The 26,132-nt window shown below is 51.6% G+C and overlaps 1 protein-coding gene across 1 annotated transcript; it reads left to right on the forward strand.

The window, feature by feature from the left end:
* The first annotated feature begins 10,314 nt into the window (after nt 1–10,314).
* On the forward strand, nt 10,315–25,941 carry VWA1 (von Willebrand factor A domain containing 1). The gene is made up of 6 exons (XM_032709184.1): nt 10,315–10,925; nt 15,783–16,346; nt 20,784–21,062; nt 21,610–21,882; nt 22,910–23,179; nt 24,273–25,941. Exons 1-6 carry the CDS (start codon nt 10,853–10,855, stop codon nt 24,311–24,313), a joined length of 1,500 nt encoding a protein of 499 aa, XP_032565075.1. The 5' UTR covers nt 10,315–10,852; the 3' UTR covers nt 24,314–25,941.
* The last annotated feature ends 191 nt before the right edge of the window (nt 25,942–26,132 follow it).

The following is a 26,132-nucleotide window of genomic DNA, read 5'->3' on the forward strand; positions in this document are numbered from 1 at the left end:
GGCCTTCTGGTTTCTATTTTAGGTGTGGTGACCGCGGTCCCATGCTGGCCATCAGCACTTACACCAGGATTCCCACCTTTCCAGCCATCCTGGATCCCTCAGCCTCCCTAAATCAGCTGCTGCTGAGAGGTAGACAGAGCCCTCCACTCACACAGCACTCACTGTTTGAGAGGAACAAGTGTTAGCAAAGTCCAGCTGGGAAATAAAACTCCATATCCTTATCCTTGTCCTGAAACAAGCTCAGCCCTGCAGCACACCCAGGGACTGCCTTTCCTGCCAGAGAATTGGGCTTTACCACAACAGGGCATGGGAGAGAGGGAAGAGATCCAACCAGTTTTCTGCAAACTGCTCTTGGACAGCTCCTATTTCTTCTTGGAAATGGCTTTCCCCTCTCACACTGCCTTTCCCCTCATGAGGTCTTGACCCACAGACAGGGAGGGTGGGATTGTCTCAGCTTTGGGCACAGATGCTGTTACAAAGGGCACTTTTCTTGCAGGCACCAGCTGCACTTCACCTGCTGCTGGACACATTTAATTTGCTGTGGGGTCTGAACTCTATCTGAGCCAGATGCAGCAGGCAAACACTCTGCTTGGGATATTCTGGCATTTGCTTTCTAGTCACAGCTTAGAAACCCAGAGAACAAAACATTAAGCCTAGAGAGGAAATCAATCAGTCCAAGTGTTTCAGAGCACCAGAGGGTTTTAGTTCAGGTTACAGGGAAAGGGTTCATTCAGCCTCCTGATTTACTGCTTTTTAATAATGCAATACTCCATATCCAACATAAATAGAGGGGTAAGACAGAAAACCCTTTTGCCTGGTTGCAGTTAAGAATGTCATGCAGTGGAATAAGGGTGTGAATACCTCTGCTATTTTTCTAGTTTGTTCTCAGTACCTGGGCATGGCTCTGTGCCTGGGTTAGACCATTCCTGTCAGCACTTGGCAAATCAGGTTTCTTTGGGATTGCACAGGTACTGAGTGTGGAACTCACCTTGGTTTCTTGATGAAGGGCCCTTTGTTCATGGAGCTTTTTGGTGCTTGCCTTGACCATTTAACATCTCCCTGCCCCTTGCCACAATTTTAGCCCCTCCAATGTGGTACCCAGAGGCTGTGATGAGCCTTTGGGGGTTGTCTCATCAAGACAGCAGTGATGGAGAATGGGGTTTGCTATGACCTGTGAGCTGGAAAAACACAGGTGGAGATTTCCTGGTGTACAAATCTTGCAGCTGCAGAATCCCCCCATTTCCACCAGAAAGCAACAAATCTGTGTTTGTGCTGAACCATTTCACAGTGACTCACGGATTCCCAGTAATAATGGTTAGAGGGAAAAGCTGTAGACCAACAAGCCCCTTTTCTTATCCAGGAAAGACTAAAAGGATAGAACAGAGCAACCCACAGGTGGTGGAGGTTGTTCTCCTGTGTAACTGCACCCCAGGGCAGGGCTGTTCACAACAGATGCACCATCTCTCCGTCAGTCCTGTTGGATGTGGCTGCTCAGCAAAACCCCATGAATGTTCTGGAGACGAGGAAAATTCCCTCCAAAGCCTGGCCAAGCGTTCCTCTGGCACAACACATTTCCATGAGGTCACTGTTGGAGTTCCTCCTGTGTCTGGATCGTTCACAACCAGAAATTAAACTTTCTCTTTGAGCTCATGACCTCCTCGTGCGCAGGATGTTTTACTCTGGTCTACCATGGGACATTAAGTGTCTTTGCATTCCTGCTGGCATCCTCCATATCTGCTCCAGAAGGATTTGGGATACTCACTGCAGCACACACAGCTCAGCCTCCAGCTTTCATGCTCCTTTCCAAAACTGCAACACAGGAAAGTCTTGTCATCCTGATTAATGACGAACCGTAACAAAAATGATTCCAGGAATCCCTGTACTAAAACTGTCTGCTTTTTGATCCACAGTCCTGGAAAACGTTTGATTCCTGTTGGGGGTCAGAGGTCTGACACAAGGGGTGAAAACACTGTGGTTTTTGCTGCGTTCTGCTGATGAAATATGGAGCAATGGGTGTCCCCTCACATCCAGCCATGGATTCATCTGAAGGGGCAGGAGAGAAGAGGGAAGAACCCCCAGAATTTCACCACTGCTTTGGAGATTTGTAGGGAATTCCACACAGGGAAAGAAACCTTGATAGCCTACATGAATGATGATGCAAGCAATAATAAATAGTCTGGGGGAAAGACTGCAGGGAAAAGGTGCTTTTTTTTCAGTTTCACAGGTCCATTGTGCATCAGTTTTCCTTGTTTACCCTCTGGGACATCTCTCCATCATGTTCCATGTGTCACCTCCATTCCTGACCAGCTTGCCACAGCCTCTCAGGAGCTTGTCAGTCATGGAGATGAGGAAAGGCACAGAACACACAAAAAGAGAAGCTCTGAGTGTCTTTTACTGGCAGAGTATCACGACAGCAACGTCCTTGACAGGTGCCAGGAAGCAGAGGCAGAAAGAGCCCCATGTGTGGGAGAACTCTCCAAAACAGGATCCGCCAGATTTCCTCTGCAGGACCAGGGATCAGGGCAGGCCCCACACTTTGAGCAGCCCAGTTTGAACACAGCCTTCCCTGCCACCTCTCCTGAACAGCAACAGAAACACCTGGAATTTCCAGCTGAACGTGCCCGAGGCTGACGATCCCTCCCTCCCTTTTTTTCTGCCCTGCATCCCATCCCCATATAAATCTGTGCACACAGAGCTCTCCTCTTCTTTGGAGAGCCAGGAGGGAAAATGACTGTGGAAGTGGTAAGTGTTACTTCATTTCTTGATTCAGCTGGGGAGGGCAGGAATAGCTGGAATTGCAGATTTTCAGTAAAGACCAGGATTTGAGTCTAATCATGCACAGAGATGTGGGTCAGTGTTAGTGTGAGTGCAGCTGTTGCTCTGTTGCTGTTCCCATACTCTACTTCTCTGAATGTTTAAGTGGCATTCCCTGTGACCCATCACATTTTTGGGGGGATTTCCAAGACCATTTCTAGGAATTTGCTGCAGTGGCAGATTTCCACGAGGCTAATTTGTTTAGCTTAGTGGACTTCAGCTCCTTTCCAACTTCAGTAATGTTTCTTACTGCATTTGATTTGACTCCTCTCTCCTGTTGGGAAGTGAGGAGTGTGGATGTGGCTCTGCACTCACATCACCTGCCTCTTCTTTCTTGACTGAAGAAGCAAATTCCTCTTGCAGAAGGAGCCTCCCTGGAAGGGTGGGGAGCAGAGGGGACATTTCTGTCCAATAGTGCCACTTATTTGCGGGGGAATATTTGTGCTCTTGTTGTCCTTTCGTCATTGGGTCAGGCATTACAGCACCCAGCCCTGGAACAAAAGTCTCTTATCCCCAAAATAGATGGGAATTGTTTTGATGGCTTTGCAGGCATCAAGTCACCTCTTTCTTTATGGACTGCTGGAATTGCAGCTATTTCCCTGGTGTGACGTGGGAGGACACAAGGCTGGCAGGACTCGCAGTGAGGAAGAGTCAGGCAGAGTGTTTCCCAGCAGAACCCTCCACTCCCTCGGGCTTGTTTATGCCACAGGAATTCTAATCTGCCTTCTTTTGACTGTAAACAGCGACTTGTGGATGGTAGGAAGTCTTTCCCCCCTTATTACTTTCAGATTTCATCCTGCCCTCTCAGAGCTCAGCATGGCTCTTTCCAGGAGTGAGTTCAAGTTGGATATTAAGGGTTATGTCCCCCAGTGTTGGCATCAGGTGCAGTGAGGCTCCTGCCTGCACTGGGTGGCTCAGGGTGGAATTGGTCCCTTCCCACAGAAACAAGTAACTGTTCAGTCCTTGGAAATCTCACCAGCCCTCCTCTACCCCTTTAATTGATAAAATGACCTCAAACTGAGCCTGTGATGGTGAAAAAGGACATGTGAGCGTTGCCAGCTCCCGAGGGTTGGTTTGTGAGGGCAGTGGCAGCCTTGCCCAGGGACAGAGTATGTCCTGCTCCACATCCTTTCCCTCCTGAGCTTCCCAGTGCTTCAGGAACCTGACTGGCTCAGTTCTTTTGGGCCAGAAAATTCAGCATATGGATTGTCCCATCCTGTCTGTGGCTTTTGTGCACCAGAGCCTGGATCCACAAGGCACCTGCACCTCCAGAACTTGATGAACATGCGGAAAATGAAGAATCGGTGCCTTGAAGGAGAAACTTGGAGCTGACTCAGAGATGATCCCATGCTGTGCTCCCTCTGTCGCTGCCCAGCACGGGGGGGACAAGTTTCCAAGTGTTCCAGGAGCATGGAGTGAGCTGGCCAAGGTCAGCTGGGCTGGAGGAGCCCTGCTGACGGCACAGGGAGTCATTCCCTCTCCTCCCACTCACTACCCGGCTGCCGGGCTGGGTTCACACAAAAAGGGGGATTGTTTCTTGTGCTCTGAGCTTTGTTCCTGCTCACGGGTTTTTGCCTTATTTCTGAGAGGGGGTAAAAGGCTCCAGATGCAAAGGGAGCCCTCAGCAAAGCCCACCTTAGAGGTAGCCCCGTTATGAACCCTAAAACTGGAGGTCTGTGCCTTTCTGGCAGCCTGGGCCAGAGAAATAACTGGAAATCCCTGTCCCAGACTGGTCCAGTTGTGCTCCTGTGCTGCAGTGCTGAACCTGTTCCACCCCAGCATGCCAGTTTTTGGATGGCATTTATCCTGAAGCCAAGCTTCTCTAGTCCCAAAGGCTGCTGGCATAAGGGGGAGAACAGGAAAGCTGCAGAGCTGGGAGGGGAGAGGCTCGAGCTGTCACCTGGGTGTTGAGGCTGATGGAAAATCGGCCTCACTCCGGTCTGAATTCCAGGCTGTGAGCAGAGAGCAGAGCTTGGCCAGCTCTCCTGCAGCTGCACTTGAAGTGGGGGCCAGGAGGTCTCTCCTGATAGGAACTCAGCAGCCACCCTCTGCTTCCCTTTCCTGTTGTGGCTGGAGGGGCTGATGGGTGCTCAGAGGCCCATCCATCACTGTCTTTGCCTTGCTTCCCCCCACCCACCACGCTGAGAACTCCCAGAGCCTGGCAAGATTTAGAGAAGCCTCTAAAAATAGAGCACACCTAAAACACAGCTGATGGGAGCAGGAACTCCCCTGGGAGGGGAGTTGCTCTGTTCCTGACCATCAGTGGGTTGTGGCTCCCAGGGCACGAGCTTGGGAGGGGGGAAATAATGCCCTGGTGGCCTCTCCTTATGCCACCACTGCCTGAAAGGTGAGGCAGGGATGGATGAACAGCACTGTTGTCCAAACAAGCTGCTAAAAGTCACGATGGAGTTAACTGAGCCCTCCAAAACCCACCCAGCAGCTCGTCAGAGCTGCAGGGGCACCAGGCTGTAAAACTGCCTCAACAATTACTGCTGGGACTCAAAAGAAATTGGGGACAGAAGGTAAAATAAGCAAAACAGATGACAAAGCAGCCTCCTGGGGAGGGAATCTGATACCCTTTGCTTTGGTTGTTTCTTTACTGGCTCCTCCCTCAGACACCCTGCAGACAAACAAGCTGGGAAAGCTGTCCAAATGCAGAACCTCCTCTGTGCAGGAGGCTTTCTCTGCCACGTCTGGCTCTTGTGTGTGTGTGGACATGCCTGCAGGATGCTCTACATTGTCTCTTCTCTCTCTCCCAGACTGACATGTTAAGAGCCTACAATTCTTGAGAGAGGCTGAGGGTTCACAAGGCTGAGAACTTGCTGTTCAATGGGAAATAGCAGCTTATTGTGTTGGTGGAAATTCCTCAGGAAACCCAGTTCTAAGGAGATTCTCTTAAAACTGGCCTTTCCCAGTTGTCTGGGCTTTCCTAACAGGATAGAGATAAGGGATAAAAGTCAAGCAATAAGGAAAAGGATCCACTCCAAAGAATAGCCTTTGGTTAAAAATTGACCACTACATCCAGACCTCACTTGTACTGCTTAGAAGTGGGTCCAATTCTTGGAGCTATTTGGCTTCCTAGCAGGCAAAGAGAGGCTACAGTTTGGGTCCAGCTGGGAAAAAGGCAGTAAAATCCTGTTTTGTGGAGGAAATGAAGCAGGACTCTGAAGTCTTGGAGAATCTCTGCTAGAGATTCTCAGGGGTAAACATGAGGGTTCCCCCCTGATCAGAGCCATCAAACCCACGTGCCCTGCTAAGCCCAAGGAATTAGGCTTGGACATGCAGTAGGAGCTGCATGGAGAAGGTGGTTCATCAAGGATTTGGGAATCTGTGAGCTGAATCAGTCACTCTTCCCCAAGTCCTCTGTGTGACCAGGCAGCTCTGAAGCATTTAGGACAAGTCTTCCAGTCTTTGGAAGGAGATGTTGGTCCTCAGGACCTGGTGGGTCCCTGCTAGGGACTATCAGGGGCTCATCCAGGTTTGTGCCCTCCCTCCTGTGCAGTTCCTGGCACTGTGGGGTCAGTTCTTTACAAGCAACATCCACCCCCTTATCTATGGCAGCACTGTCATTGCAAAGCAGGGACTGAGAACACTCTGCTGGGAAAACCTCAGGCCCCAGAAGTCAAAGGTTTTTGCCCATCTGTGCCCTCCTCCCCTGGGGCTGGGGTTGGGCTTGTGGTCACTGCACAGACAATGTGTGATTTGGGGGAATCTGTGCTTTGGGACACACCAGGATGGCTCAGCCTGTGTCCTGCCTGTTCCTTTGGGGGATCAATGTTCCCCACCCTGCTCCTCCTCCTCCTCCTCCTGGGCTGAGCTGGAAGCCGAGGATGAAGCAGTGAGGCAAAGGGCTCTGCCAGCTCCTCCTTGGCAGGGAAGCTGATGCCTGTGGACAGCACTGGCATCTCTGCAGAGGGCTGGAGGATCATTCTGACATCCCAACAGCTCTGAACTCAGCCTGCTGCACACCAGGGCAGCCCTCACAGTAACAGGGAGGGACAGGGACAGGCAGCTGGGCTATTTCTGACCTACCTGACAACAGGAGGCATCCAGAAGCCTCTGAAAGAGCAAAGGTCCACGTTGTCTTTTGCTGTTTCTCCTGGTTTACCCCTTCACTGGTTTGCCCTGTGTGGGGTAGCCTGCTCTAACTGTGAGCAGTTAGGATGAGCCAAAGGAATTACAGCAGTTCCAGGCAGGAGAAAATGAAATCTCTGGACTTGGGGTACTCTGAATTTAGGGTTGAGGCACTCTGAATTTAGGGTTGAGAGTCTAGGCTGCTCCTGCTCTTCATCCCAGAATTGGCTGCATTCTTGTGTTGTGTGACATTTTAGGATGCTTTGGGATAAAAGAGATCATCTATAAAGCTAGACCTTACCTCACTGTGGAGTCATTCCTAGGCACTGGTCGACTCCTGAGAAACATAAAACTGGTGAATGCAGCAAGTAAACACATCTATTTTTGTAGTTTGTCTTCCAAGTCGAACAAAAATAAGAGATGACTTGAGGCTGGAGACTCCACCACACACTGTTAACTGAGAAGTGGCAGCATGGGGCCTGATCCTCTGCTGGGAGTCAGGCTGGCATTTCTGGGGTCAGGGAGTTCAAGTTCATGCCCTCTGGCCATGCAGCCTGGAGCTGTGTAGCAGCTGAGTGTGACTTGGGCAGTGGGATGAGCTGTGCCTGGTCATTTTGGGGGGGGGGGGGGGGCCGTGAGATGAGCTGTGCCTGGTCATTTTGGGGGAAAACCTGGAGCTGGCTGGGAATGCTGTTGGTGTTTCAGTTGCTCTCAGCATCCTCTGCTGGGGTCTGGCCTTCCAGCCCAAGACCTGGTGCGTGGATTCCAGTTGGATCCCTGGCTCCTTGGGTATCTCCCCACCTGTGCTGGGCTGCACAAACCTGCCCTGGAGCTCAAGGGGAAGTTTTCACCCCCGTCATCCTCCCGGTGCTTGTGAAGCCGCTCCGCTTCCTTTCCAAATGGGGAATTTCCAAACTGCCATATATAGATTCCCCCAGCAAACAAACCCGCCTATGTGGAGCTGAAACAAGGCTGTGTTCCCAAAAGCCCGTGTTTGTTCCAGCTGCAGTCATTTGTCTCGGAGAGGATGTTGCATCTCTCCAGAAATTGTGGGTTGTTTACATCCCTGGAGTGTCACAGCAGCCACAGCACGACACCAGAACAAGCTGAGGGCTTGTGCTCTATAAAATGTGTGTACCTGCCTGAGCCTCCCTCAGCAACATCACGACCAAAATGTGGTTGGTTGGGGGTGGTGGGGTGGTGGCTTTCATTTGGGGATTTTTTGTTTTTTCCTTCTTGCAGTTGTCAGTTGATCCTGAGCTGTTCTGTGCCTGGATCACCCCTGGGGGGAATTTTGGCCAAGTCCAAGGCAGGTGGAGAACCTGAGCTTAGCAGTGATGGGGAGCTGAGCCTGAGCTGAGATCTGCAGCCAGAGTTTGAGCTCAGTTTATGCAGGAGCAGATCTGGAGTGACACTTCAAGAGTGCAGGATGCATCCAGGAAAGAATCAGTATGAGCAGGCACCAGCCTTACTGGAAACAGGATTTGCCAATTACTGTAAAGTTTAAAAATAAACCCAAACTGTGTAAAGATCTAATTATTTTCCAGGCTGCTTTTTCCTGCTTCCACCTATCCCAGCAGGACCTACAGGGACATAAAGGCTGAAATCCCTCCAGGCTGCAGGGTGTGAGGCTGAATGGCATTCACATTGATAAAATGGCAAAAAAAGGGAATTATTCTAAGATGAGCAACACTTCCTTGGGAAGTGAGTAATGGAAGGAGATCAGATACCCACCAGCCCTGTTCAAGGGGCTCTGGATGTGCATCTGAGAGCCCTGGGAACAAGACCCAGAGCATTTCTAGATCATTTCCTCAGAACAGGACATTGGGGCAGGAGGAGGATGGGGCAGGACTGTCTGGGTTCGATGATGAGAAGCAAATGGTTTGCAGTGGGGCAACACTTGCTTCCTCCAGCTCATCCCTTCGGTATCCCAGGTCCAGAATCCAGCCAGTGTGAGAGCAGCAAGCAGGACACACACACCAGGAGAGAACAAGGATGAGACTGGACAAATCCTGCACTCAGCAGGGGCTTGGAAAGCCTTTTACCTTCTTGGCTGCCACCATGGTCAATGCAGCAGCACCTGAATGGAATGTGAATCTGTGCAAAAGGAGCTGATGAATTTGCTCAGATTGGTGAATTAGACCATGGTGTGATTTGCTTTGCTGTGTAATTTTTCCCTGGAAAAATTCCTTGCCACGTGAGGCTGCAGACTGACAGCTCCTCTGCCACAGTACCTGCTCCTCCTACTGCCTCAGGACCCAGACTGGCACCTTTGAGGGGGTCTCAGGATGAGAGCAGGGGTATCTCCTTCTCTTGAGTACCTGGGATAATGCTTATCCCAGCCCTTAGGAACCAGTGGATGATGCTGTCACTCATACAGGGCCACATGGGACACAGTTATTGCACAGCCTGATACTGCACAGCTCCTGTGTGAGGCACATGGTACCAGGCTGGCAGGGGAACACCAACCAAGTGCTCAATTAGCTGACTGAATCCATGGTCTCTCAATTAGATCCAATTTTTTAGGCCTGTTCTGACTTTCCACTTGGAGGGTGAGTTTGGATACAACTTTTTTCCACCCTGCACACCCCTTGGCCCCTAACCCCTCTTTGCTTTTTTGGCAATCCCCCGGGGTAGAGAAAAATCAAACTGGGGGAAATATTGCTCACTGGTTTCACAAATCCCACAAAATTCTGAGCATTCCTCCTCTGCTGTTTTTCAGCCTGTCCTGTTGGTCAGGCTGAAACACTCCCTGTGTTAAGGAGGTGATGGTTGATGAGTCTCTTCATAATTAGGTGGAACTTTCCAGCTTTTTCCTCTACGAGTAACATCTTGGATCTGTCCAGAAGCAGCCAAAAACCCACAGGGAAAGAGGGAAAGGGGCTGTTGTCACCTGTAGCTGATGAGTAGGAGCCAGAAGCAGATCCATGGAGAGCAGGACAGCCGGGAGAAGGGTAAGGTTTGGTTTGGTTTGTGTTCTGGCTGATTCTCCTGCACAGGAGCATTGAGAGGCTGCAGCCAGTGAAGGCTGACCCTTGGGGGCTTTGGTATTTGCTCTCTGCCAGACTCTGAGCCCCTCCATCCAGCAAGACGTTTGTCACAGGTTTATCTTTAGGCGTGTGAGTCCCCTCTGACTCAGGATCACAGACCCGAGGACGTATTTAACACCACGCCGAGGGAGACGATCCACGGGCGCTCCGCAATTCCCAGGATCGCTCCATGCCCTCTCCCACCCCGGCAGCAGCTCCGTCCTGCAGGCTCTGTGACTGCACCAGCCCTTCCCCAGGGCACAGCAGGTCCGTGTGTCCCCCCGTGAGCCCCCCAGGCAGGGCAGGGACGCGCTGGGCAGCACTAGGACCTGCGGAATGCTCCGTGCCTCCTCCCCGAAGATTAGCCAATATTCCCAGGGCAGGGCAGCTCCCCAGCCTTTCTACTTTTTTCTTTCCTTTATATACGTGTTTCTCCTTCTTCCAGCTCATTCCAGAGCAGAGAGCTTTGGATTTCTCTGAGCTTTTCCCTCCTTTTTTTCCCCCCCTGGCAGCTGGCCCGCTGCCAGTGTCTCGCAGGGCCAAAGTTTTTATCTGCGGGGATATATTTTTCGAACCAGCCCAGCTGCGCTCAGGCTGCAACCGAATCCCCCGCTCCTGGGGCAAAGCTTAACTCGGGGAGAGGAAGAGCAGCAGGGGTGCCGTGTGTGCCTCTCCTCCAGCTATTCCTGTCAAGATGGATTTATGACTCTAAAAGGAGTGGGGGGGGGGAGGAAGGAAAATTGCCTCCAGGAGCCAGAGCTTACACCACAGCCCAGCGAAACACACGGGGAGGAGCAGCCGGATCCCAAGGCATGAGCAGCGTGGAAGTGGCACCCCGGGATCTGGCGTACTATGACTGATCTTAAGCTTTTCATCTGCCTTCACAGAGCCCAGCTGCTGGATTTAAGGTAGTTTGCCCAGGACCAGGCTTTGCTATGTTGGCCAAGGCAGTGCTTTCTCTCGGTCTGTGGCTGCCGTTTGCTGCGGGACAGGACACACCTGAGCGAGGTGAGTGCCTGGAAAGGCGAGGCATTGCCGTGGTGCTTTCCCCCATTTAATACCTCCTGCTCCTCAGAGCTTCTCCCGAAACCTTTTCAGAATAAAAGCTGAGGTTGTATTGATGCTTTAGGTGTATAGTTATACTCGTGTGTTCCTTTGCAAGGACAGAACAAACAAACAAACAAACCTGTCTAAAATCGCCTATTGGAAATGTTGTCCTGTTTGTTTCCAGTAGGGAAAAGGAAACTGTTTCAAAAACTTGCAGAGTTCAGTGTAATCATATGGAAAAAAATCCTTGCTCCTCACTGTTACCTCTGCACTGGAGGACATGCGTTAAGAGAAGTGAAACCAGTGATTAACACTATCCTTGTCTTCTCCTCTTGCTAATCTCTGTAATTCAATTATTACAGTTTCTCTTTAAAATGCTTTCTCTTGGATACTGTTCGTGGAAAACGACTGTGGGTCAGTCCTGCAGAACTGACAGTGGGAAAAGGGATGTGGAGGAGGTGAATGTCTCATTCCTGGTCCCTGCACTGTGGTGCTGGGCAGAGATTCATCCCACACCGTGGTGGCTGAGCTGGTGCAATTCATTTTTGAACTGCCTTTTTCCTCACAAGTAGAAAAGGTTCTGGGGCTGCAGGGGTAGTGCTGGTTGTGTCTGGTTTTCACTGCACCTGGGAAGTGCAATCCAGTGGGAAAGGAGAGTGAACCTCATGTCTCTGTGGACAGGAGGTCCTCGGACTCAGCGAGCAGCTCAGACTGCTGGGGTCTGATTCTGCTTCTGGTACCCAGGGCAGGCTGTGTCTGTGGCTCAGATCTCCTTGCAGGGTGCTGGATTCTGTCCCTCAGTGTCCCAGGCTGGTTCAGGAATGGTGCTGCTGCTTCTGGCATTGCCACAGCGCTCAAAGTCCACGCAGGCAGCCGTCAGTCCTATTGTCCTGCCACTCTGCTGCCCTGGCAGTGTATGTGGCAGCTTCCCAGGGCTAAAAACAATGCTCAGACCTTCAGGGCATGTGACAGAGCAAGCCACGGCATTCCAGAAGGATTGTGCCTCGCTCCAGAGGCAGAGGTGTGTGCTGTGTTACTGCTGGGCTGCCTTTGGCTGCACACTGCTGGGCACCCGCAGGGGAATGAACCTGGGGGGGGGGGAGATGCCCATCCAGCAGCTTTTTGATGTGGAGCCTCCTCAGCTCCTCTGGGTGCTCCCTAAGGCAGCCCCGAGCGAGCAGCTGGCCTGGGAGGGCTCCTGGGAATGGGATGGTGCTTGTCCAGAGGTGTTGGGATGCTGTGCCGTGATCCCACACCGAGAGGGGCTGTTTGAGAGGTCAGGATGTGTGTCCATAACCCTGTTCCCTTGGGACTTGACCGAAGGTGAAGGATTGTGGCTTCATTCCAGCTGCAGTGGGCAAAGGGAAGAAGCTGCTGGACGGCCAGTGGTGCTTCCACACGTTCAGGAATGATTAGATTGTTCAGGGCAGTGGGTATTGATTTCATGCACCAAGGCAGAGAGTCAAGGCAGAGCATCACACGGTTCCACCACTTTCCTCTTTGGGTCCAGATTCAGATCTCTGGTGCATCAGTGTAAAGTGTGACCATTTGATAGTCTGGGCTTTGATAAATGAAATCAGATCGTCATTACTGGGTTACTCTGGACGAGCATCAGCTGAAAATGATGGGGATGTTGCCATCCCTGTGGGGGCAGTGAGGGAAAAATGAAGACTTGGCCCATCCATACCCACTTTGTAGGGAGCCCTTACTGATCTCTGAAGCACAGCTCAGCACCTGCTGTAATTCCACAATTCCAGAACTCTCGAGACTCCAAATAAAAGAGCAGAGATAATGAAACTCCCGAAAAGATCCTAAGAGGTGGCAGCACAGCTTCCTTCCTGCTGTTGGGATTTGTCTGAAGGGCCGTTTCTCAACCCTCAGCCTGAAATCCGTGGCACAGACGAGCTGGAACCTGCACAGGCAGTTTGGGCTTTTAGTCACACAGGTTTATTGTGCTTGGTGGGGCTCAGCTCCTCAATCAGGTGTGTGATCAACCCCTCTCCCCTGGCACAGCCCCCTCTGATGTGGTTTGAAGTGTAAAACCCCTCCTGGGTGGCTCGGTGGGACACCTCTCTGTCTGGGAGAGGTGGTGCCTTTCCCCTCCTGCCTCTCACTGTGATCCAAAGGGGCCACAGGGAAGCAGAGTCCGTGTTCCTCAGCCTCCAAACCTGCCTCCACTCACAGGAGAACTTTTTTTTTCCCTCGCGTGGCCAAACAACGAGATGAGAAGACAAATGTGGAATGTCAAGCACAGTTAACCAAGACAGGACATGATCTTTTCTGGCTGTAATTATGCTCCACGAGCTCCAAGCCCCACGTAAATCAGGCGTGTGGCATGTGTTCAGGTCCCAGCTGAGAGCAGGGGGAGCTCTGGAAGCGGATGTCTCCTGTCAGCATCACAGGGAAGTCTGGCCAGCTGTTTTTCTCCTGGAAAAGCCAACAGGCAGCACCGTGTCTCCATAGTGACGTGTTGCTCCCCTATCAGTCCCTTCCAAACACTTCTCTGCGTGGCTGATCTGAGTTTATTGACCAGGCAGTGACAAGAGGACCCTGCCCTGTGCTCCCTGTGGTTCCCTGGAGTAAAGCAGAGCGCAGGGACCGCAGTGATAAGAGGTGTGCAGAGTTATTCCAAGCGAAGACCTGACAGGGAAGCGCTCATGGATGCCTCTTCCCTCCAAATCCCGCTGGAAGTGAGAGATCCTCACTTGGCACGCTGCCGAACAGCCAATCATCCCTCCGTCTGGAGCGAGGGAACTGCCCGAAAACAGCAGCCGCTTGCGTAAGGCAGGGATTTAGTGGCAACCAACCTCCACAGCCCCACCTCTGGCACGGATGGCATGTTTGGGTTGGATGCGGGACAAGGAGCAGGAGGAAGGATGAGGGGAAGGGCGAGGGGGTGCCCAGTGGCTTTGGAAGCGTTGCCACGCTCCCGGTGTAGCCTTTGTCTCGATTTTTTTTTTATTTTTTTTTTTACGGGTTCTTTCTGCTGCCAAAATCCGAACGGGAGCGATTTGTTTGCCTCTCATGCAGGGCTAAGTGTTAGGTAGATGGCGTTTGTCTGCATGAAGGATGAGGCTTCTGCTCCACCCACAGACAGTCCCTTCAGCTCCAAAATACACCCTGCCCACCAGTGGGTTTAGCTGTTGTGCCCACCAGTGGGTTTAGCTGTTGGTTTTGTTAACCAGTTGTTAATGAGTTGTTGTTAATCAGTGCTTTCTCCCCTGCAGGCAGAACCTTGTGGTGTCAGGCTGTAGCTGTTGCTAATTAACACAGCTATTCCCAGCTATGCTTAAAGGATGGCAGTGTTCTGCCCAGCTCTCTTGGTGCCCCAGACCTGCAGGGTACAGACCAGAGGGCATGGCTGTGACTCTCCTTTGATGTCCTTCTCTTTGAATGGGGTGTTCCACGCTGGTTTTCCCAGGGGTATTCCCTGTGCAGGTAGTTCTGGCAGCAGTGAGATTTCTGCTTGTGTCTGCTCCCTCGAGGTGAACTCCAGACTCCCCTCCCAGGGTTTGTGCATGTGACCCTGTTGTTTACTGCTTGTGAGCAGTGTCCTCTGGCCACTGCCCCCCGCCCTGCCAGGGCCAGGAGCTTTTACAGCTGTTGGTTGCAACATTTGGGAAGTGAGTGACACTCCTCAAACCAGAGAGGAACCACGATGTCCCCAGGGAGGTGACAGCCGTGTTCCAAGATCTCTCCCTGTGTCCTGCCAGCCAAGTCAGTGGCTTGTACTTCTGCCAGCAGAGAGAAAATAATAGAATATGCTGAGTTGGAAGGGACCCATCAGGATCATCCAGTCCAACTCCTGGCCCTGCACAGACACCTCAACAATCCCACCCTGTCCCTCAGAGCATTGTCCAAATGCTCCTGGAGCTCTGGCAGCCTTGGGGCCGTGCCCACCTCCCTGGGGAGCCTGGGCAGTGCCCAACCACCCTCTGGGGGAAGAACCTTTTCCTGGTATCCAGCCTAAACCTCCCCCCCAAAAAAGCAGAGAGCCATGGCTACGTGTGCTTGCCTTGCTCGTGCAGCCAGAAGCCCTAAACAAAGCCCTGCTGGAATGCCAGTAAGAGTTCCAGGAACTAGTGGCAGGGACCTGTGGGTCACAGTTCAGCTCCACTGCGTGATGTGGTGATGAAATGGCAATTGCTGCAGGCACACAGGAAAGCTCACTGGACTTCACTTTCATTTTCTGCTCAGCTCTCAGTGCCAGGTCACTGGAGGGTGTGTCTGTGGCACGGGGCTGAGCTGTGCTGGTCACATGGAACTGGCTGTGATCCAGGTGCATGGCAGGTCTCCTGCCTCCTCCTGGCCTCTCTAGATTAGTCAGAGGATCAAAGAATCACAGGATGGATTTGGAAGGGACCTTAAAGATCATCCATTTCCACCCCCTGCCATGGGCAGGGACACCTTCCACTGTCCCAGGTTGCTCCAAGCCCATCCAACCTGGCCTTGGATGTGTCCAGGGATGGAGCAGCCACAGCTTCTCTGGGCAACCTGTGCCAGGGCCTCCCCACCCTCCCAGGGAAGGATTTCTTCCTAATATCCAATCTAAACCTGTCCTCTGTCAGTTTGAATCCCCCTTGTCCTGTCACCACAGGCTCTTGTAAACAGTCACCTCCAAGTAACTTTAACCTTCTCCATTTCTGAAGGCTCTGCCTGATTTCTCCTGTCATTCCAGGAGGTCTGGGGGAACTCTGCCATCTCAGCAAACACCTCTCACTGAATTCTCAGATTTGGCACAGAACAACCAGGCTTCCCTGGCAGGCTTTGGGTTCACATCCCTCCTCTAACACTCTTCCCTCTCCCTTTCCCTTCCAGGTCCCCGGCCGCCTATTTCCAACACGGAGGGGGACCTCCTCTTCCTGCTGGACAGCTCTGCCAGCGTCTCCCACTATGAGTTCTCCAGGGTCAAGGAGTTCATGTGGGACCTTTTGCAACCTTTCACCTTCGGCCCCAGAGATGTCCAGACCAGCATCATCCACATCAGCACCACTCCCACCATGGAGTTCCCGTTTGACCGGCACCCGTCTGGCGGGAGCCTGCGGCAGGCGATCCGGGACACGCGGCAGCTCATGGGAGACACCAACACGGGCAAAGCTCTGTCCTTTGCCAAGGAAAAGCTCTTCAGCGGCGAGGCTGGAGCCCGGCCAGACGTGCCCAAGGTGCTGGTTTGGGTGACGGATGGTTTCTCCACTGATGACATCTCGGAGCCCATGCAGCTGCTGAAGGACATGGGGGTGACGGTGTTCATCGTCAGCACGGGCCGGGGCAACTACCTGGAGCTCTCTGCTGCTGCCAGCCAGCCCCCAGACAAACACCTGCACTTTGTGGACGTGGATGACCTGCCCATCATCACCAAGGAGCTGCAGGATGGGATCCGAGGTAGGCTGGTGCGGAGTTGTGGTCACTGGGAGTTTGGAACGGGGCTGAAGATGAGTTCAGATGAAAAAACCACATGACAGTGCCAAACAACCCAGAGGGAATCTTTCAAAACACCCGTGTGTGTGGGCAGCAGCACAATCTCTCTCTGCTGGTTGCCCAGATAAGCCCACCACTAATTTATTTAAGTGTTAATGAAGATGAGTTAATGCCTGGCTCTGCAGGGAGAATCCCCCAAAACCAGTGGTCCTCCTGGGGCCCTTGCAAACTATCCACAGTGCTACAGGTCCAAACATAAACCAGAGCTTTTGGGAGGTCTGGGACAAACATCTCTACTCCCCTTGGAATGTTCCGTGACTGAGTGGGACAAATTCCCTCTTGGAGATGTGTTAGTGAGATGAGCTTGTGTTTGTAAGGAGTTGTTTAGTTGGTAATGAAGGAAGGAGGCTCAGGCAGGGTATTCTCTGGATTCCTTAAAAACCCCAGAAGCCTTTGAAGTGAGTCATGCAGGTCAGGCATCTGTACAATCCCAGCAGAGCAGGAAAATGCCCCCACCTGCACAGGCTGTTAACCAAAGGCTTCCCAAACGATTCAACCTCAGCAGGAGGCTGCTGACTGTGGGAGCGAGGTGTCTGAGCCCCTTGAACTTGATTTTCATATTCAGGGTGATTTTTTTTTCCTCTAAAACGTGTGTCTGTCTGGCTCTGTGCCAGCTGACAGAGGTGGAGGACACAAAGGGGTTTCTCTGGGGTTGTGGTCGTTGCTGTGAGAGGGAACAGGCAGCAGGTCAGATTTTTCATCAGTCCAGGTTTTTAAAGCATCCAGGAGGGGGTCTGAGGAGATCCAAAGCCATACTCTGGACCAGAGGACAGGCATTGGGAAGCCAAGGGCAGTATCCCCTGCTGACCTGCATTCTGCACTGCCCATGGGGTGTTCTCTCCACAGCCCATCACTGTGGGACTGCCCTGACTGCAAAGCAGCCTCCCAGGTGCCTCTGGATTTGTTTGGAATGCTGAGGGAGTTACTATGACTTTGCAGACTTTCCATGGATTTTCTGGAGGTTCTCTCTCCATTGGAAATCCTGATTTAATTCCTTATTTGCCTTTTGCTCTGTGAGTTGGTTGGAGCTGGGTTTAGTGTCCCAGTAACCCTTTCCACAGAATCTTCCCTGTGTAGCAATTCCTTCCTGTTTCCAGCTGTGACCATTTAACAAACCACACGCAGGGACTGTGTGTTCTCCCCCAAACACCCACTTCTCTCCTGTGCATGGGGCAGTGCCAACAGCCCCTTTCCTGTACCAGCCACCACACAGACCCCCAGATGTTTTGTTTCAGTGGTTATTTAGTTTCTAGAGCATCCTGGATCCAGATGGTATAAAACAGCACCCCAAAATGAGAAATCTCCTGCAGCACAAGATGGTCTTGAAGATCATAAGGTCTGCAAGGGTAATAACTACCCTGCTGTGCCTGAGGGCAGCATTCTGTGCATCTACCAGATCTAAAAGCTGGTAGTCTGGGATTTTAATGGAAGGTGAGATTCCCACGTGAATCCAGGGGTTGGTGCTTTAAGCAAAATACCAGACATTGGCAACATCACCTGAGTTAACTTTCTAAAGCCACATATGTCCACTCCTCCCTACCTGGAGGAGGCAGCCCTCAATCCCCACCCCTCCTGCTTCTGGCCCCTGGGAGAGCAGGGACAGGCAGGATCCTTGGCAGGCAGAAATTTGGCCTTTCCAACTGTGGAATGGCCCAGACTGGTTTAATTGTCGCTGCTATCTTCATCTTCATCTCTTGCTACTGTTAAAAAACAGTGAAGCCTTTTGTAGAGGCACAAACAGGCTTTGTCAAGAGTTGCTCTCCACCTTCCACCTCCTTTCCAGGAACGGGGTGTTCTGTGCCTGCTCCACAGACACCCCACCACAACGGTCCCTGCCAAGCTGCTGCTGCCTCAGGTGGGCTGAGAACCCTCTGTGGAACAGCTCAGTCTCCACAGAGAGAGACATGGTGGACCTGAAATAGTGCCAGTGATGCTGCTACGTGGAAGGGGTGCAAGGCAGCAGGGACTGTGGATGGCCGTGTGTGTGTTCACACCCTCTCTTTTTCCTTGGCACATGGTCCCGACACAAGTCTGCAGAAGGCAGCTGCCAGCCAGCCTGGCTATGGCACAGCTGGCTCCTTCCAAGTGGGAAGGAAAGGGACTCGGGCTGGGAAGGAGCACAGGCTCTTTCAACTGCATCTTATATATCAGTGTGTACTCAACAGATGGCATTTGGTGCTCTCCTGGGGAAGGACCAACCTTGTGAAACCAGGGCATTCCTCTGAGGTGACACCAGGTTCTGTGCTTGCACCCACTTGCTCTCCACTCAGCCCCTTGAACTGACAGCTGCTGACTTGTTCCATCCTCAGGCTCCACCTTCTGAGCCAAGTTTTGCAGGAGCCCACGTGCCCAGCAGGCACAAAACATCAGCCACTTCCCATGAGTACTCAGGTCAGGGTAACACATTTCTGATCTCAAATGAAGTCCTGGATAACTTCTGGCGCAGTGAAGGCTTCACTCTAAGTCCTCTGATGTCTTCACCTGGAATTGAATATAAGCAGGTGACCAGAGGGAGGGATCTCAGACCTTGAATATCCACCCTGGTAATGGAGGAGTGTATTCCCTCCCTCCCAGAACCAGAATCCTCCCCCATCCATATCAAACCAGAGAACTAAAACCGTGAAGCAGAAGTGGTTTGTCCCAAATCCCTGCAGCAGAGAGGGGACCATGTACCCAGGGCTGGAAAGGTTCACCTGTTGCCCCTCAGGAAAGCAGCAGCATTCCTGCAAGTCTGATCCTGACCTTGCCAGAGTTCAGAGGATGCCAACAAACTTGTGGCTGCAAAATAGTGCTTCAAAGTCACCAAGAGGCAGGAGGTGGAAGGAAAAGTGTGTCATGAGCTGTCTCTGAGTGTTGCTGGATCTAATACAGGTCTAATACAGGAGATTAACTTGCTGCTTCCCTCTGGGAACAAGGTGGTGCTGGGAAGCATGCCATGGACATCTATTTTCTGGGGATTATTGCCCTCTTTATATGCTTAAGGAATCTGTGATCTGGCAAGGAGGGGCAGAGCTGTTTGCCGTGGGCTTCCTGTGCCCTGTCCCTTTGATGTGCCCGACTTATTCACAGTGTCCCTGAGCCTCCAGGCTCACTTATTTCCATTCCCTGAGCTTTTGGCAGGACTTTTGGCACTGAGGCCTTTCCTCTGCTCCCTGTTCCTTCGTGGCTTGGCCACTGGTGTTCTGTGGGGCTCACAGAAGGGTGCAGCATCCCAGGACCTCTGATCCTTCTCCCAGCCTCTCCACGCTCCAAGCGGGTGGAGTGCTGCTGGCTGGCAGCATGTGGATGGGAGGGCAGGGCACGGAGCAGGCAGGGAAATGTTCCTGCCTGCCTGGGAGAGCCAAAGAACAGCTCAGAGGAAAAACTGAGGCTGTTTTACTTGGTATACAGGGGAGTTGGCAGGGACTTGGAGCAGCTCGGAGGAGGAGGAGAAGCTGATCCTCTCCCTGTTAAAGGACAAGTCTGGGAGTGCAAAGTGACCCCATTTTGCAGGTCTGGGCAGACTTTTGTGCCTCCTTTTTCCTCTGTGCAATGGGGAGCCAGACAGAACTACCCACAGGACTCTATGAAGGATTTAGGCATGAGCTGGAGGGTTCTGTCATAATGTTCCAGGATTGACACTGTGCAGAGCAAATGCACTTCTTCAAGGCTCAGGGTGCTTCTAAAAATTCTTTAGAAACAGAAGAGCATCTTTGTGTTTTCATGTGTCACTCCCCTGGAGAAACAAAGTCCTGTGTGTTTCTGCCCCTCTGGAAGACCAGAGAACAGTGGAGTTCTGCCCAAGATGGGCTTGGGAGGCCACGCATGTGGGAAGGGTCAAGAAGCAGAGGAAGCTGGGGGAGCTGTGAGCATCAGAAGAGGTATTTGTGCCTGGCATTTGGGGTCTGAGACTCAAAGGTAGCATGAGCCTTGAAGAGAAGCCTCTGTGCAGGGGCAGGGAGAGGTGAGATGGCACAAGAGGGCTCTGAATGTTGAATGTCACCGAACAACAGAGCTCTGTGAAACCCCGTGGGCAGTGACCTCAGCTGGGGTGAATTCAGCTGGCTCAGCAATGCTGGGCAGTCCCCAGTTCCTGCCCCTTTCTTCCTGGCCACTGGGCACTGGCAGAGAGCAGGAAGAAATGTAGTTCTTCACACTCTGGGCTGCTTCACACACAGGACAGAATTCAGTGGTTTGGCTTGGCTGGGAGGTGGTTCCCACAGGGAGCTCAGGATGAGCCACACCTTGGTGACTTCAGGGATCAGCCAGTGCTGCTGCCAGCTGCATCTCCCACCCAGGAGGGCTGGGATTTCAGATGTTCCATGTTCTGTGTATTGATTCCTGCCCCCGTTTCCCTTGCAGATGTTCTCCAAGCCAATCGGCTCCACGCAGTCGATGTCACCTCAAGCAGCTTCCGTCTGATGTGGCCCAAGCTCCTCTCCCAAGAAACTGGCTACTACACCCTGGAATATGCCCCAACAGATGATCTAGCAAGGAAGAGGACAAAGCAGGTGTCTGGGGCTCACACCAGCCTCGTGCTGAGCAACCTTGCACCAGAAACCACTTATGAGGTGGCCCTCATTCCTGAGTCCAACGTCCACTACTTCCCTCCCCAGACGACGAGGGTTACCACACTGGCAGGTAAAATGTGCGAGGCTGGAGCAGCTGCTCTGGGAACAAGGAGCTCCCTGTCTCCTACCTGGAGGCTGGAGGAGCAGCTGGGGGAGAGGAGGGTGCTGGAAGCAGGTGTATGTGACTGATGGGAACTCTCTGTGTAAGAGGGAAGGAGAGGGGGAACGCTCGGAGCAGGAACCAGTCCCTCTGTGCAGACCAGTCATTTGGGCCAGAGAGTAACTTAGATTTGTGCTGGATGGCAGCGTGCAAAAAGGTGGCACACTGAAAACCTAAGCAAAGCCAAGGTGAACTTGTGTCTGATATTAATTTCTTGTGAACAAGAACAGTTCTGGCTGTGTAATTCTGGCCAGTCTATGCAGCACAGGTAGAGAAACCAGTCTCTTCAGGCTGAGTGGGGTTGTGCTGGCATGGATGACTGTCAACATCCACTTGCTGGGTTGATTTTCTTCCACCTCCTGAAAGCCAAGTACGGTGCAGGTCAATTATGCTCCTCTGACAGCATCCCTATGCCTTGAATTACATCCTCACTCACATCTCTTTTCATTTCTTCCAGAGGAAATAAGCCCGGCTCAGGTTCTCATCTCAGAGTCTGGGCCACGCAGCTTCCACGTGAGCTGGGCTCCCACGCTGGACAGTGTGATGGGCTACCAGGTCCTGTATGGACCCCTCCCAGGGAACTCAGTGAAGGTGCTGGAGGTGGATGGGAGGCACAACAGCACCGTGGTGGAGAATCTGGCACCCAACACCACCTACCTGGTGACAGTGACTGCAATCTACAGGTCGGGGAAGGAGAAATCCCTGTCAGCCAAGGCGTGCACCCAGGAAGGTGAGTGAGCAGCAGGGAACAAGGAGTCAGCACAAGGAGTCTCTGGAGCGTCCCTGTGTCTTTCCCACCTGCCTCTAGGTGAGGCCAGAGAGCTCTGAATCCAGTTACTGGGGTGGGATGGCAAGGGGAAAGCTGCAGCTTCTGATGATGTGCCATCAGGATGCAGCAGATGTGTGAGGACTGAAGAGAATCAGACACACAGAGTACAACAGATGTTACAGGGGGTGCTGATGCTGCTGGTTCAGCACGAGCAGAATAGACATGGATCTCTCTAAAAGAGAAAGAAAACTACCTTTCCCTCCTGTCTCCTGAATGTCTGTTCGTTGTGATTGAGCATTCAAGGAGTAAAAGTTTAACCGGCAGAAGCTTCTCCTTTGAAGAAATACCTGTAAAGGTGTTGCAGGAGGCAAAGTCCAGCTCTTATCAGGGCTCAAGAGTGAGGAGCTCAGGAAATGACAGAGCTGAGGGTGTGGGAGGTCACAGTCAGTGCCTAATGGTGCAAACAAAAGTACTTTGTGCTGGACAAAGTTAAGGACTAATTAGGCTGAGCTCCTCCAGTGTGGAGATGTAGAGTTATGTTGGGTCTGTGCATCTACTGGGTCTAAAAGCTATTAGTCTGGGATTTAATGGAAGGTGGGATTCCCACGTGAATCCAGGGATTGGATGCTTTAAGCAAAATACCAGACATTGGCAACATCACCTGAGTTAACCTTTCTAAAGCCACATATGTCCACTCCTCCCCACCTGGAGGAGGCAGCCCTCAATCCCCATCCCTCCTGCTTCTGGCCCCTGGGAGAGCAGGGACAGGCAGGATCCTTGGCAGGCAGAAATTAGAACTTTCCAACGGTGGAATGGCCCACACACTGGTTTAATTGTCACTGCTATCTTATCCTTCATCTCTTGCTACCGTTAAAAAACAGTGAACAACAGAAAACAAAGCCCAGGCTGGCTGGCAGCCCCTCCTTGGCCGGGGGGGGAATAGACACACAAATGTCCCACAGCAGTGACACGGATCTTCTTTCTCCAGAGGGCTCCAAAGTGAGGCACCTCCGCTTCGAGGACATGGGCCCCAACACCCTGAAAGCCTCCTGGGACTCTGCTGACGGGCAGGTCCTGGGTTACAAGGTCCGGTGCCGGCGGCAGACGGGCCCGTCCTCGGTGCTCAGCGTGTCCCCGCGGGTGCACAGCGTGCTGCTCACAGACCTGGCCTCGGGCACCACCAACAAGGTCTGTGTGAAGCCCGTGTACAGGAGCCAGCCCGGCAGAAGGCTCTGCCGCACGGTGCACATGCAGCCAGGTGAGCTGGGGGGGGCAAGGCACGTCCTGGGGCCCTCAGCCCAGGATCCTGAAGGGCCCTGATGCTCCAAAACCCAACTCCTTAACACCAGTTTGTAGGTGTTAAAAAGGGCGTTGGGAGGAGAGCTCCTCTCAAATGACAGATGGACAGGGCTTTTTATTACACTTTTTATCACACACACTGTTCACGTAGTCATTAGATGGTCTTGCTTACTTAATACATATTCATTAGTTTGCTTTACGTAATCACACCCTTATTGGAAGTCCTTTTTTTGGTCCTTCTGGGTCTCCTTGCTTGTCTTGACCTCAGTTCTTGAACGGCCACAGCATCGTAGTATTTCACCCCCAAAAACTGTAACGTTTGTTCTTTATCTTGTTTGGGTACACAGAGCTTAGTTTATGTGCTGTTTGTTTGAGTTACATCCCTTATCTAATTCTCTAGGGCTTCTCTAAGATTATGTTGTTCCTTATTTGGGCATTCCAGGATACTGTGAGTGAAGTTTCTATTTCTCCTATCAGCCCTGAGGTGCTGGAGAACCAGCACAGAGAGTGCCTAGAATATTCTGTGCTCATCAGCTGGCTTGTCATGGGGCTTCATCACAGCACCAAAGTGACCAAGGATGGGCTCTTTTTCCCTATTTTTCGGAGCAAGACTCCTCCTAGTGGAGCACATGGCAGGCAGGAGGAAAAGTGTACAGTGGAGACAGTCCTGGAACTACTTTGGGATGCCAAGGGTGGGAATACTGCTAAAAGCTGGCATGGGCACTGGAAACACTGTTTAATTTGGAACGTACCCTTCGCTCTCCAACGTGGCTGGGACCAGGTAACTGTTCAAGCCAGTTACTAAGACACAACACATCTTCTTTCTTCCTCCTGCTGCCCAGAAGCCACTTCCTGCCACGGAACAAAAAGGGATTCTGGATAGGATGAAGTAAGAGCTGAACAGAAGCTGTGTGGCTGTGCAGAAGCACAGCCTTTTTCCCAGCAAGGGGCTGGAGGGAGAGTAAAACTGACCACAGGGGCGAGATCTCTGACTCAGTCAAATTTGGAGAAGGGTGGATAAAGCTGACATTGTATTTCTTGTGTTCTTCCAGCTACAGAGGCCCAGGGGTACAGGCACAGACAGAGAGCGTGACGGACTGGAGTGAACTGATTCCCAGCAGAACAAGGGATCCTGCTTGGACAAAGACTTGGATGAAAAGGAGGGGTCAGGGGAAGCTCAGAGATCATCTCCCAGCCTGCACTGTCCCTTGAGGTGTCCTAGTGGTCGAGCCCAAAGGTGTCCTCAGCCAAGTTCTCTGAAATCTTAAAGGTTTGGCTTGGCTGGGTGGAACAACCAACCTGAATAATAGATCCCAAATCCGTACCCTCTTTTATATAAATATGCCCAACAAATAACAAACAGAAGGCAAAGTGGTGAACCCTCACTCTTGCTTGCTTGCTGCCTGTTCTCTATTTATTAAATGTCAATACAGTTTTATTTTTGCAGCTTCTGAGCACGTTCTAGACTTGACTGTTCACTGCCCTGGCCTTTCATTCAGGGCACTCTCAGAAAGATTCCATGTGGCCAAATCCATTCCTGCTCTCAACAGCCACTGAACCTGGAGTCTGAGAGAGCAGGAAACTCAAAACCACGGGAATTTGCTTTCCCAGTAGGTTACTCCAGAGCTCTGAGCCCTCAGCTGAGCTCAAGGAGCAGCAGTGAGTCCAGAAAAGCCAGACAGCAAGACCATCTAGAGCACTTATTTTTGTTTCTCCTTCAAATGCACACCTCCAAACAGCAGTGCAGCCCTGCCTGGATCATCACCACTGCAATCATTTCACCAAACTGGATGTGAGTCCTGCTGTCAGAGCAGCTATATATGGAGATTAATTAGCCTGTTCTGTGACTAATTACAGGCAATAAGTCTCCAGCACTATCATTCCTCTGCACACACCTAGCACATATTTAGTATCTTGTCCTGGGCTTCCACCCAGTGCTAAGCTTGAGCTACACTTCAAAGTCAGTTTTTTAGGGGAGAAGAGTAAATCTGATTCTTTCCTTTCGGCCCCAGGCTTGAATTTGCTGTCACTAAGCTCCTCTGGAAAGCAGAGCTGGAAAAAACCCACAAATTAAATACTTAGTGACGAAGCAACTGGTCTAAAAATTCAGGGCTTAGGGCTGTAAAGAAATGTAAATACTTCTCTGCTAAAACCCAGATCAGTGGGAACACCCTCCCTCAGTAGCACTTGCTCTGTTTTAAATGTATTGCTTATTTGTCCTACACGTGGAACTGGTTTTTTAAAGCCGTGCTGTTCGTTGGAGAGCCCCATCCAGTGTCACAAACCCTCCCTTAGCTCTGCTTTGGACTTCTCAAAACAGCTCCTTTTTGGAGCTGAGAGGAACTTTATCCCTGGCCTTGTCTCCTGAGTGCTGAATTCATCATCTGGAGGTTTATGGAGCATTTTCCATGGTCTGTCTTGCACAGGAGGAAGGGATGGAGGGAGGCGAGTCACTCATTAACTCGATAAGGAGATTTCCTGTGATTTGTGTCCTCCTTTGGAATGTGCATTTGTGACTGATTAATCTCTGTGCTGAAGGGATGATAAAGCCTCTGGAATCTCTCATGCAATAAGATGATCTTGTTCGTTCTTGCTGTAGGACAGAAATTAAGTTTGCACAACTCCCTGCATAGTTTATTAATCCATTAACATGTCACCCACCCCTCCAATTGTAACACACCCTTTTGAAGACAATTAAATATAAATACAAGAGCTATTGAATGATTACTTTGTTCTCGATGGCAATAAGGGAAAATCTCTGGAGTGTAGCTTTTGTTCCAAGGGTTGAAAAGCTGGTGTTCATAGACTCATAAAAAGCTGGGAAAGGCCTCTGAGATCACCAAGCTGAGCTGTTAAATCATCCTAATTTTAAACGGCTGGAAAGTAAGTGTTCTGCCCATGACTTCATAGTC

Source organism: Chiroxiphia lanceolata, chromosome 22, assembly GCF_009829145.1.
Source record: "Chiroxiphia lanceolata isolate bChiLan1 chromosome 22, bChiLan1.pri, whole genome shotgun sequence".
NCBI classification, from domain to species: domain Eukaryota; kingdom Metazoa; phylum Chordata; class Aves; order Passeriformes; family Pipridae; genus Chiroxiphia; species Chiroxiphia lanceolata.